Below are 13,130 nucleotides of genomic sequence, written 5' to 3'. Positions count from 1 at the left end.
TGTTGCACAAGTTTATAGACTTTGAGCCAGACAGGAGACTGTAATAAGAAGATATTTAAATTGAATGACACAATTCCAACAAGCAGACGATGATTAACTTGCATTGACTGATTGCACTTACTGTTTCATTCAGTTCATTACATTTACTCCTACTAATGTGGATAATCTCAGAGTTATAAAAACTGAAGGGTTTGTTAGTGGAAGGGTGTATCAGAGTTTCTTTATTGTTATAAAGGAAAACTCAACTGTTTTCATCTTGTGAGGAGGAGGGTGGGTGCCAAACAGAAACTTAAAGGAATTGAAGGAAGGGCACCACCAAGAGTGGAGCCTGCAGCTTAATTTGACTGAACATGAGAAAACTCACCTGATCCAGGCACTGGTAGGACTGACAGATCAATAGCTCTTTGTTGATTTGGTGGGCTTCTTTCAGTTTCCATCAACAGATCCACTCACAAGGCTTTGGTTGGCCTGAAGATAATAGAAGACACTCACTCAGTGTGCCATGCAGTGGGACTGAACCTGGAACCATGTGATTGGGAAGAACTCAATTTACTCCATTCATAAAAGATCAAGAAGTATACCAGCCTACAGTTGAAAGGTCTAAGGAAGTTCTTCCACAAAATTCTGCATATTTTAAGAATTCTGTAAATAATGAAATGGTAATTCTTGTCATTACCAATTAAAGTAATCTTAATTATTTACACTGAGTCACAACCTCTACTTTCTTTCTTCTAACACCGAGATATAGAATTAAATTCTTCACAAGTTGTGCTAAGAATCACTTCTCTGAGATTGTCTTTGTGAATGGCACCCATCATATTGAAGTGAAATTGTAATGGATTTATTATGGAATTATTTTAATATTTTACTTTTTTTTCTTTTTCATTGAAGGTTAAATCAGCTTAATCAAAAGTTTGATGAGATAAAAAAAATCTGGTAATATGCTTCCAACTGCAGATGTCGGTGAGTACGGTTTATTGTTTCTCTATCAACAACAATTGTTGCTTCTCCTGGATTTGTGACATTCTATTTCATGATCATACTATAACAACCTGGCATATATTATGGATATGCCACTGTGTAAGAACATTTAACCATTACAAACTCTCTGTTAGCAACCCACCCTCTTTGTCTATACTTGATTGAGAGTAGCATAATTAAATTGGATTAATAATTTGTTTTCTAGATATCAAGATATTAAAAGATTTACTACGTTAGCTTTACTTTTGTTTTACGAGAACCTCAACTGGTTGAATTGTGAAAGATTCCAACCGACCAGTCAAAAAGGTAACAGATTTTATTCTGGTCTAGCACTGACTATTCCGAGCATAGGTTCTACCAGTCCATCCTGTCTAACTTTAAATCGATGCTTCTCAACCTTTTTAACATCCAACCCAGATCCAAAACCTGGATTCTTTTAGAGGGCCTCACCAAAAAAAGTAGAACATACGTCAATTAAAGAAAAATTCATATGTATAGTGGGAAGACCATCACTGGCTGTCAGAAGGATGCTTGAGGGATGCATGTTTCCCTGGGAGCTGCAGTTGAGAGCTGTTGCTTTAAATAGATAGCATGAGAAAGTAGGAGGACAAATCCTCAGTTGGTTCAACAGAATTTATCAAAATGAAACAATGCCTTGCTTCTCAAGAATCTTCATATCATTAAAGATATAACATTCAAGAAAGATATTTTGTATTTTCCTATAATTTTCATACAATATTATGTTGCACTATCTTTAAATGTTGCACTATCTTTAAATGTTGCACTATCTTTAAATGTTGCACTAATGTTGCACTATCTTTAAAGCATTATTTTTATGTGGGTTTTCTCACTGAAATCAATTCACTGCCTCCAAAAGTGTATTTGTGTTGTAGGGAATTTGATACCAGATCAGTAGTTTTATGACTTCATTTAATGTCCATGTTCCTTGCTGGCATAGGTTGGACAGTTTTATGATTGCATGTTTGTGTGGACAGATTAGATGCTGATATTTTTTGTACATAAAAGACCCAAAATGCACAATCGTGCACTCAGGCCGTCTCTTAAAGTGCAGTATATATTTAGGTTTATTTGCTGTAGTTATATCTATGCCATGGTTTCACACTCGTCCTTTTGTTTCTCCATCTACTGTAAAAGTTTGCTCAAGATTGCTGTGACCAAATTCCTAGTTACTGGCATAAAACCATAGAATGGCAGTAACTACAGGTACTAACTACAACTGTACTGTAAAGATCAAACTCACTTTCCACTATATTCCATATTCAATTTTAATTAATTAAAATTTTAGGGTTGTCTCCCTTCCCCTCCCTTCTTTTTTGTTTTTTACTTTACCTGATTAGTAATTTAACAGAATGATTTTTCTCATTACTAAAGTTATAATTATAATTTGATAAAACTTCTTGGCTTACTTCATCAAGTATGCTAGCACCCACTTTGCAGTATATGTAATACAAGATGATGTGCGTAAAAGAAATTTCAACAAAAACTAACAGAAATGTAGTTTGCCATATGTTGTAATCAATACCTTAGATTATAGGAACAGCCCCCCCCCCCCCCCAGCAAACTTGTATTGCTAAAATTCAGTGGCTCACTAGTATATAGGTAGTAGTTTACTTTCTGTTTTTGCTGCAGGACTGATTAAAAATTGTTTTTTTTTATTTTGCTTTTAAAAATCTTGTAAATATTGCAAGTTGCTATTATAAACCCATCCTCATCATCGTTGTTTAATGTCTACTTTCCATGCTGGTATGGGTTGGACGGTTTGACTGAGGACTGGCAAGCCAGGAGGCTGCACCAGGCTCCAGTCTGATTCGGCAGTGTTTCTACAGCTGGATGCCCTTCCTAATGCCAACCACTCTGAGAGTGTAGTGGGTGCTTTTTACATGCCACCAGCACAGGGGCCAGAGGGGGCTGGCATCGACCATGATCGGATGGTGCTTTTTACATGCCACCGGCACGGGGAGCCAGTCAAGGTGACACTGGCATTGGCCAGATGGTGCAGCCCAGCTTTTTGTTCAGAATACACTTTTCCTACAATAACAAAGGGATTTAAAAACAAAGTCTATTTAATGTGTTCTTTTTAAAGATTTAATTATCAACTTCATTACTGTACGAACCACTCCTTGCCAACTTCCATCAATACCAGCGTTCTTACTCAAGTTCAACATTATTACTGTGCGTCACTCTCTCCTTCTACTACTCCTCACCTCACTCACTCTATTCCTACCATCGTATCCTTGTTTCCTTCACCTACTCGTCCTGGTTCTTCATTTATCATTGCTTACTCTCTCTCATGTTGCCTTGAGTGAACGGACATACTGTGAGGACCCTTTAGTCTTGCAGGGTACAAGGTAACCCCATTAGTGCTGGTGTTGTGATGAAATGCACCCAGTATACTGTCCTACTCATTCCAGTATGGAATGCAAATGGAAAATGATGAAGAGGAGGAGGAATGTGTGGCTTGATGGAGATAATAAAATCAAATAATGACAGCATGTTATTTTAGTAACTATTGTTATCATCATCATCATAGCAACAACAATATTTCTATTATCTTTGAATAAAAAAACAAAACAATGATGATAATCTCTTTCAAGGTCATGTAATTTATTCTGTAGACGTGTTGGTGTCATTGGATTGTTTGTCATGAATGTGAGGAATGTACCAGCCGCGTTACTGTAAACAATTTGCTTGCATTGCAATGTCGTGTTTGATTGCTCCTTCGGGTGTGGAGAACATCACTGAAATACTTGGATCTAAACCTGTCTCACTGTAATTCTCAGCTGGCCTCGTTTTAGATCAGGGCTGAGGTTCTGATTACTGAGAAAGGCTTAGGGAATAAACCCATGACATCAAATATAGAGCTATGAATCCCATTTAATACTGTCCCACGTTGTCATTCTGGGTAATTCCTGCAGCAACGTGGGTTCCAGACTATATTGGTATCTTCTTTTCCATTCAATCTTGTGTGTAGAGACCTGTCATTTGGTCATCAACTCATACATACTACTTTGCTTGGTTCCTTCCATTGAAAAATAAATACCATTTAGTTCTTTATGGTCTTAAATTAAGTCTCCATTTTAAAGCTCATGACTGAAATATATATGCGATGGCAGTGATGGAGTGCTTGCGATGTACTTTGATTTGTCATTTGCCAAACTCTTTTGCTTTTCAGAGCAATGATGCCATATATGTCCATTGATTATCTTATATGCTATGCTTTTCATTTGGTACAGCTTTGTGTTTGCAAAGCAGTAGGTTTTTCAACATGACTTTATAACAAGTTTTTGTAGAGAAAAATAAACCAATTCTAGTTATTTTGAGTTCTTTAGTCTCAGGTCATTCCTGATTGAGAGAGAAACCTATGATCAAAGGCAATCCCTATATGACTATCCCATTGGATTTGTAATACATCTAAGACTGTATTATCCTATGTATTCTTCATTTTAAAGTTTGTGGTCTGAGGGAATTTCGGCTACTATTTCTAGATAGTTGAGTAACCACGGAAAAGCACCCTCGATTGTTGCTTATTGTTACGTTAAAATTTGACTGATTAAAAGAGAACTTTTTATTTTTCATTAATATTATCAAATCAGTGGATTGTTATTAATCAAACTAGTAGGGGAGACATGTATGTGGTCACTCAATTTGCTAGAAATAGCTACTAAATCTCCTTCAAGTTGCATCCTGCCATCTTGAAAAGATGAGTAACATTGGATAATGAAGTCCTTGAGATATTGTTTGAAATTAAATTGAAGTGGTCATGACTGGGACCTCTTTGGTAGATTTGTTCACTCCCAGGACTAGCCTTGGGGCTAAACAACACCACCACCATCCAGCTAATGCTTAGGGTATTTGTTTCTTCAGTTTTATATTAAGATTGTGTATCACTCTTTGCTGAAGTCTTTGATATCATCATCATCGTCGTCATCACCATGATTGGTGAACTTCACATTGTTTTGCCACTTGTTGTGGTCCATCATCAACTTAACACGACACAGCAACCGATAAAAAGAAACAAACAAAATAACTGGTCATCTTGGTTGTTGTTGTTGTATGTGTCATTGACTTGCTACAAATTATAATTTTGTCATCTAGTTCCAGTCATGAAGCAGCTAAACCTTAACAATCTCTTTCTCTCTCTCTCTCTCTCTCTCTCTCTCTCTGAGCAACTTGTTGCCAGTTTTCCTTTCATTAAATTCATAATTCTCAAGGAACACAACTATAATTTGAATGGTTTTTTTTTTTCTCTCTACTCAAACACAAACCCACAGCGTTTTCAGTGGCCATCAATGATTTAGGATTAAAACCTTATAATTGAAACTCATCAGAGCAATCAGAAGGAAGTAAAATATAGGTATTTGTAAAGTAATTTAATCTGCCATGGCTACAGATGAACAAATCTTTGGCACTTTTACACACAAAAATCCGAAAACCAACCATCTGGACCATCACGTTAATATAAGCCATAAAAAGGTTGTTAAACACTTAATACCTTCTTCTTGTAATGATACTTGTACTTCTGTGACGAAACTTTCCAAATATTTATGCCTCACTTAGACATAAAAATGTTGATGAGAAGTTTTTATGATTTCATTTCAAAACAATTCATGATAAAATTAATGTGATTTTATTATTCACTCTCTCCTTGTATTCTGCTGTGTAATTGTGAGGTTCTCCATTGTAGTTTATATGTCTTTTACTGCTGTTTTTTTTTTCCTATCATGCTCTGGGTAGTGATCTTGATACACTGGAAGAGGGAACATATGTTAAGTGTAAAGAGAGGATAGGTTTTATGTTATATTGCCAGTAGTTAATGGTGATTGGGTTTCACAGTTGATAAAAGCAGGTCATGTGTGACTGTCAGAAACAAGAAAGTATCAGTGTTATTGGAAGCAAAGATGTTTTTTTCTAATTCCATAAGACTAGCTTACCAGTTTGGGTGGGGGAAGTCATCATTATCATCATTTAACGTCTGTTTTCCCATGCTGGCATGGGTTGGATGGTTTGACAGGAGCTGGCAACGTCAGAAGACTACAAGAAGCTCCACTGTCTGCTTTGGCATGGTTTCTATGGCTGGATGTCCTACAGTGTGTGTGTAGTGCCTTGCATACAGCACTAGCAAAAGTCAAGCCATCAAGTAACTTGCTAGACATGGCCTTTTAACTGAAGGGGTGAGGGAAGTGGCAAATAAGACAATTATATGTCAATACTTTAGAGTTTTTATAGCAATGTTTTATTGGACCATTTATCTTTAGTGTTTTTAGCTCCATCTCATTCAAAAAATTCTTTAATCATCATAGGCAGATGACATATCTCTAATATGCATGTACGTAGCTTTAAGTGAAGATTAAACAACTGAGAAACTTTCTTCCTAACATAGCTGCACTACCTCTATCCACACTTCTACAGCTTTTTAAAGCAAACCTACTTAAGCATATGGACTATTGGGCAATAAATACCATTGTGAAAGTGGGTTTACCTTGATCAGGGATCGGACTGCCTTTTGATGACAGGAAAAAAAAAGAGAAGGTTTGGCTTTAGAGTAAGAAAGAGTACATGGATGTTTTGAGATTTGTTGAATTGATTGGAAATATCAAAAGATGACAAAGTAACAGATGTAGTCAGTTGAGAGATTTTGATTTGTTAACTGTGTTGGTAGGAGCAGAGGGAGAGAGAGAAGAAAGGGAAGTCGGGTGTATTGAAGTGATTATGGACAATACTTAAAAAACAAAAAGCAAAATAGGTGAGCTGTGGTAAGATAAATGTCAGTAGCACAACTATTAGTGTTTGAATGAATTTGGAGAGCAGAGGAGACGTGGGTGGGAGGGTGGGGGTAACTTTTTTAACCAGAATATCAGGAAGTTTTTGTTATTGAAATTGAGATAGAAGAATGGTGGGGAGAGTGGATTTTCACAGAAGCACATCTCACCTTTAGGAAAGAAGTTGGGAGTGTCGTGTGTAGCTTGGACAGTAGAGATAAGTTGACAGTGAGATTTGTGTCCCAGAGACATGGCTTGCATTCTAGGTAATGTTGTTAGGTAGGGCTTTTTAAAAGCAGGATGTGAAGTGGTTCAGTGACTGTTGGTAAAATGAGTTCCAGTAATAAAGGCAGTTGGTTATTCTGCTGGAGTTAGTTAGGACAGAAGAATTTCAGTTAGAATAGAGGACGGAGTTTGTCATAAATAATAGTGGCGGCTTGAATTTTTAAAGCTTATATTAATGTTAAAGAATGTTTGCTATTGTTAACTTTATCGTGAATCAGACAGTCAGTTATATATTCTATATAGTATTAAATATGGAGCATGAAAGTGGAAACACCCCAAAAAGTAGACAAGGAATAAATTGCGTTTGCTCTTTTAAAGACAAAATAAAATATTATGGATGAGGAAGCAGACTAAAAGATTACTCTTTACTAAATGTTTGCAACAAAAATTTAACTGGAAAAGAATTCAGTGAAATATCATATTCTCAACAGCTAAACTTCTGTCATTAGTAGACTAGGAATACACGGGACTTGGCTTATATTGACAAAGCAGTTGTCAGAAAATGATAATGTGAGAGGAAGGGAAAGACCCCCACCACCATTTGTTTATTTTAACACCAGGAAGATATAAAAAAAAAAGAAAAAATTCATTTAGTTTTTGTGCTTCATTATTCATAGTTCAAGTAATTATAATTAAGCCACCACCACCACAACCACCATTGTATTAATGCTTACTTTTCTATGTTTGCATGGGTTAGACAGAATTTATTGAAGCAAATTCTCAATGGTGGGATACTCTTCCTGTTGCCAACCCTTACTCATTTCCAAGAACTACCACTGCTAAGTTCAGAGCTCCATGTAGATTGTCATCATCCAGGCTGCTTTCAGTATAATGGTTTGGCTCCTACTTTATTTAGTTGGACCAAATGGAGAAATTCTAACATTTGATTTGTGAACCATAATGCAACAAAGTGTTGCCCGATGGCCTGTTGTGGTCAAGCATCCAAATGCAAATGGAACATTCAATGCAGAGTCCCAAATGAATTGCAATAGATACAGGTTAATAATCATTTTTTTTCATTGTAAGGAACAAATGATATTAACTTGTGTCTATTGGAGTTTCTCATATGTGTACACACACACACACACACACACACACCTCCCTCAGTCTCCATCCACCACATCCACTTACAAGACCTTGGTCAACCCAAGCTGCAGCTGAAGATACTTGCCCAAGGTGCCACACAGTGGAACTGAAACCATGTTGTGACTGATACATTTTCTAAACAGTACTTTATAGCTGAACAATTATTCTGTGCTGATGAAGGGAAATAACCTGGAAATTGCAATACACAGATATTGTTTTGAGCTGAGTGGGGGTGACAGATTCCCTTGTTCAAAAATGTGAGGACACAGATCATGTCGTATAGCCAGCTGGAGACAATGTCTCCTGGGGCTAAATTACAGCAACATTCATCGTAAACCAGGACTGCCATGTTATGTTGGCAAATAATCCTTACTCCAAAGTACTTTATTTGTTGTAGGAAATGTTTAAAAGTGACTTTTATTAAAACTCATCTTCTTAGAGTGAGAAAAAAGAAAAAAAAATTGTCTTAAGGTAATGAATAATAATAGTACAATTTCAGTGTCTATCAGTGTCTATATATGCAATAAATTTCAGATATCCAACCACTTGTCATCATTCTTCGCATACCGTAACTTTGCTTCAGGTAAATTTATTAAATACCCCCCTCCCCCTCCTTGTATGAACGAGATCTGAAAGAGTGAGAGGAAGATGGAGGACAGGTGGAATGGCTTTGCAGTAAGCCTCTACTACTACTGTTGTTGTTGTTGTACTAACATCTTAAGTTCGAGTCACTCACTTTCAGTTGATAATTGGAAAAAAATTACTTTAGCTTAATGATGTTTTCATTTACTCATCTTGATAGCCCCTACCCTCCACATTCAATCTCTCTCTCTCTTAATAAGTGTGAATAATTAGTCAATTGTTACTTCAAGTCTAAATAAGTACAGCTGTTGCTATTAATTATAAAGATACCTCCCTGGCTATTTCCATATTATTGCTTTTTTTTTTTTTTTTTAGATTATTTCTTCTGTCTGCCTGTTTTTGTTTTCATTCATTTCATTCATTCTGTCATTCCTATGGTGGTTTTCTTTTTTTTTTTCTTTGTCTCTTCCATCTTGTTTTGGACTGTATTTTTTTTCCCTACTGATGCAAAATAAATATTTATATTTAGATGACCTGCCTGTCACTGGGAAGTCAGAATAAGCTCTGTCGGTCTCACTAGTTTTATTATAAATTAGAAGTGAAGACAAATGTAAACAGTATATTTTCTCCTCTCTATCCGATACTCTCAGGCCATTATATCTAGTTAATGCAATGACTTTGCTATAATTTTAGTTTAGAGAGTGCAGCTATTTTCTAGGTTGATTTAAAAAAAGAAAAAGTTTTTAGGCAAATGCAAATGTTTACTTTTTGAAAAGTAAATTTTTTATGTAAATATTTAAATGTTGCTCTAATGTTGGTTTTTAATAGGAGAAAACAGGAAGAAGAAAAAAGCCACACAGATTTTGAAATATATAAATATTGATGCCTTAGTTTATTTAATTTAGCTTTAAACAACTATTCTATTTCTTTAGCTGTTTCTTCCTTTTCTGTGAAGCTAGGCTGTCATCCATAACTAGTAGACATACGCATGATGACAGTCATTCTCCAATTTATTTAACCGACTTGTCAAAGCTGTGTCTCCTCAACCAGTAAATAGGTTGTGCTACTTGCTGTGCTTGTAGATCAGCTCCGTCCCATTACTACAGTAGTCAAGATGTATTTACAAACAGTGATAGGTTTTCGTTTTTTACACTATTCTAAATACCATTGGAATTTTTATACAGCTATATTACTGTGATGCATGATCAATTTAAAATCTTCTGTCACCATGGAAATAGATTTTCTCTTTAGAAATTAAACTTTTTCTGAGATTTCTACCTCTTATGAAAATATCACATTGATGCTATTCAGATTATATATTTATTAAAAGAAGAGAGAAAATGTAACCAAGATTTACTGGGACGACAGCAATGATGTATTTAAGGTAGAGATAAAATAACGTGGAATGTTCCACGCTATGTATCATGGAATCTGGAGAATTATGGTCTTCTCCCCTTATGAACTATAAATCCCCTTTTGATGATTTTGAGGATCTTTATAAAAATATTGCACAAATTCAAGATGAAGTGGAAACTGAGGAATATCCACCTGTGTTTTGTAAGTAAACATAATTTCTAACACAGACTTGTTTTTCAAGCTCTTCATCTTCCTTTTATAATTTTGACCAGTTCCTACTTGTTAGATAATGTTTTGACAAGTTAGATTTTTTTTTTGTTTTAATTAATAAAACACTAACTTCATTATTTTAGAAGGCTGTGAAATTTTAAATTTGCTCTTTGAATAATGTAATATTTAGCTTAGAGTTTAGTTGTATAGCTGTTTTAGGTTTTCTTTTATTACAAATATTTCTTTACTACTATTACCGCCACCACTATCACCACCACTACTACTGCAGCTGCTAAACTCTTTCCAGTTAGTGAATACGTCTGATATTATTAATATGTAAACATATTTTCTCTCTCTGTTGAAGAGAATTTTGCCAGGAGACTTTAATTTCATAAAGGAAAATTTGTGTAAAAATTCAAAATGAAGCCAGTTGTCTGTGTCTTTGCTTTGTTATTTCCACATTTGAATGTCTGAGATAAGTTATTGTTAAGATTTTAGTTTTCTGAGAGAGGATGTTTTTTTACCTCTTGGGGTAGCCAAGTATCCCCTCTACAGTTCTCACCTGGCTCACAGCCACTACTCTCAGTTTCACTCCCTCTCTCAGCTGAAAGGTTTGTTTTGCAGGCTCCTTGGTGACCCGACTGGTGCCAGGTAAAAAGCACCTGTGCCGGTGCCCCATGAAAAGAGCACCTGTGCTGGTGCTGTGTAAAAAGTATTGGTGCTGCTACCACATAAAAAGCACCCAGTATACTCTGTAAAGTGGTTAGCGTTAGGAAAAGCATCCAGCTGTAGGATCCATGCTAAATCAGACTGGAACGTGGTGCATCTCTTCAGCTTGCCAGCTCCTGTCAAACCATCCAACCCATGCCAGCATGGGAAATGGATGTTAAATAATGATGATTTATACTCACATTAATTTCATTTAGTTTGATCTTTGATCATTCGGTGTGTTCCTTGATATGTACCTTGTACTGGAAGGGATTCAGACAAAGACTGTTTATTTCCCAAGTAAAAGTATAAGCTTTTATTCATGTCTTGGAGATCAAACCTATCAAAATTCAGTGTAGATGTTTCTTCATCAATAAAATCGATATTAATAGTTTGAAAAGTTTCAATCACATTGAGATCTTTTGTTATAATATCGAAAGATTTCTTTAACTCTTTAGCATTCAGATTATTCTATTAAATGTAATGTTTATTTATTTACATAGTATTCATTTAATCAAGTATTACTTGTTAGCTTTGAGGTTTCGACAGTGTGATTATATATTTTTAGAATGACATTGTAGGGTAGGTTCAAAATGCTGGATCTGGCTGGTTTGAACATAAGATGGTAGAATATTTTGGTCTAACATGGCCAAAGGGTTAATGATAGCTCATATAAAAAAAAAACATGTTTATCTGATTTTTATTATTTTCTTCCACCCTGCTAATGTTTCATGATATAGTAACTATAAATAGTGACTAATGTGGTATTGTTATTTAACACCAGGTCGACTAACCCAGCACACTCATGATCAAAGGCATTCTAGCTGTGATCACAATATCTTTTTTGTCAAACATCACATATTATTCAGGATTACAGGATCTAATGTATCACTCCTTTTCCTAGATGGTAGGGTTTAATTTAAGAGAGATTCAGCTGCGTTTTATAGCTGGTCAAGTAACCACATAGAAACTCTTTCATTCAATCATTTATTAATTTCTTAAATTGATAAAATGTAAAAAACTGTTTCAGTAAATATTTACAATAGGCACAGACATGGCTGTTGTAAGAGGCTTGCTCCCAAACTGCAAGGTTCTGGGTTCAATCCCTCTGCGTGGCGTCTTGGGCAAGTGTCTTCAACTATAGCCCTGGGCCCACTGAAACCTTGTGGATTAGGTAGACAGAAACTGAAAGAAGCCTGTGTGTGTTTGTCCCCCACCATTGCTTGACAACCAGTGTTGGTGTGTTTACGTCCTTGTAACTTAGCAGTTTGGCAAAAGAAACTGATAGAATAAATACCAGGCTTTAACAAAAAAAAAAGAAAAAAAACTACTGGGGTTGATTCATTCGACTAAAACTTCTTGAAGTGTGTGCCCCAGCATGGGCCGCAGTCCAATGATTGAAACACGTACAAGATAAAAGATAATATTTTTGTTAATCAGAGGAAATTTATTCAAAGGAAATATTTTTGGCAAAAATCATAGATGTGTCAGATTTAGGAAAACATCTCTTCAATCTGTGTGTGTGTGTGCACACACTCAATTGAAAGCTATAAATTTTGCATGCCTCTTGTTATATTTCTTTGGAATATGATTCTTTTCATTTTCTATTTCCTCTTTTATTTTGTTGGCCTCTATGAACTTTTAGATTATTGTTTATAGGACATAAGTATCATTTATTCAATAAACCATTTGTTGTGCTTAAGAAACTAATCTTGACAGCTGTGGGTTATAATTTTCTCAGATTTAATCTTTGATAGATTTAAAATAGATACCGCTTCTATGAAAGTGTGCTAGTCATTGTCACCAAGAGATTGTGTTCAGCTATGAAACGATAATTATAAAAGAAAGAAATGTGTTGGAATAAAGAAAATACATAATGCCTCCTTTTAGGTATTCTTTAAGCAAGGGCACGACTATTTATTTAAGAATTATAAAAATACCATATGAGAATAAGAAAGTGTTATCTGTAGAAGGCTTATGTTGGCTGTTGTAATTATGTGTGTGTGTGTGCGTGCACATACACACACACTCATTGAAATAGTATAGTTTATATGAAGCATTGTGAAATAGTTTAGTGCTTTAGAAAGTGTCTACAATGAGAGTTGGAAATAAAGGAATGACAATCAAAAGAAGAGAAAACCG

The 13,130-nt window shown here is 35.4% G+C and overlaps 1 protein-coding gene across 1 annotated transcript in view; it reads left to right on the top strand.

Moving 5' to 3' along the window:
* LOC106878380 (CLIP-associating protein 1-B) overlaps nt 1-13,130 on the top strand; it is a 157,840-nt gene that overhangs the window by 54,644 nt on the left and 90,066 nt on the right. Inside the window, 2 exon segments of the mRNA XM_089364292.1 lie at nt 892-925; nt 927-963. Of these exon segments, the coding sequence (XP_089220418.1) occupies nt 892-925; nt 927-963 (71 nt within the window).

Source organism: Octopus bimaculoides, chromosome 16 (genome assembly GCF_046866305.1).
Source record: "Octopus bimaculoides isolate indiv1 chromosome 16, ASM4686630v1, whole genome shotgun sequence".
NCBI lineage: Eukaryota > Metazoa > Mollusca > Cephalopoda > Octopoda > Octopodidae > Octopus > Octopus bimaculoides.
This window is presented reverse-complemented; position numbering and strand designations above follow the sequence as displayed.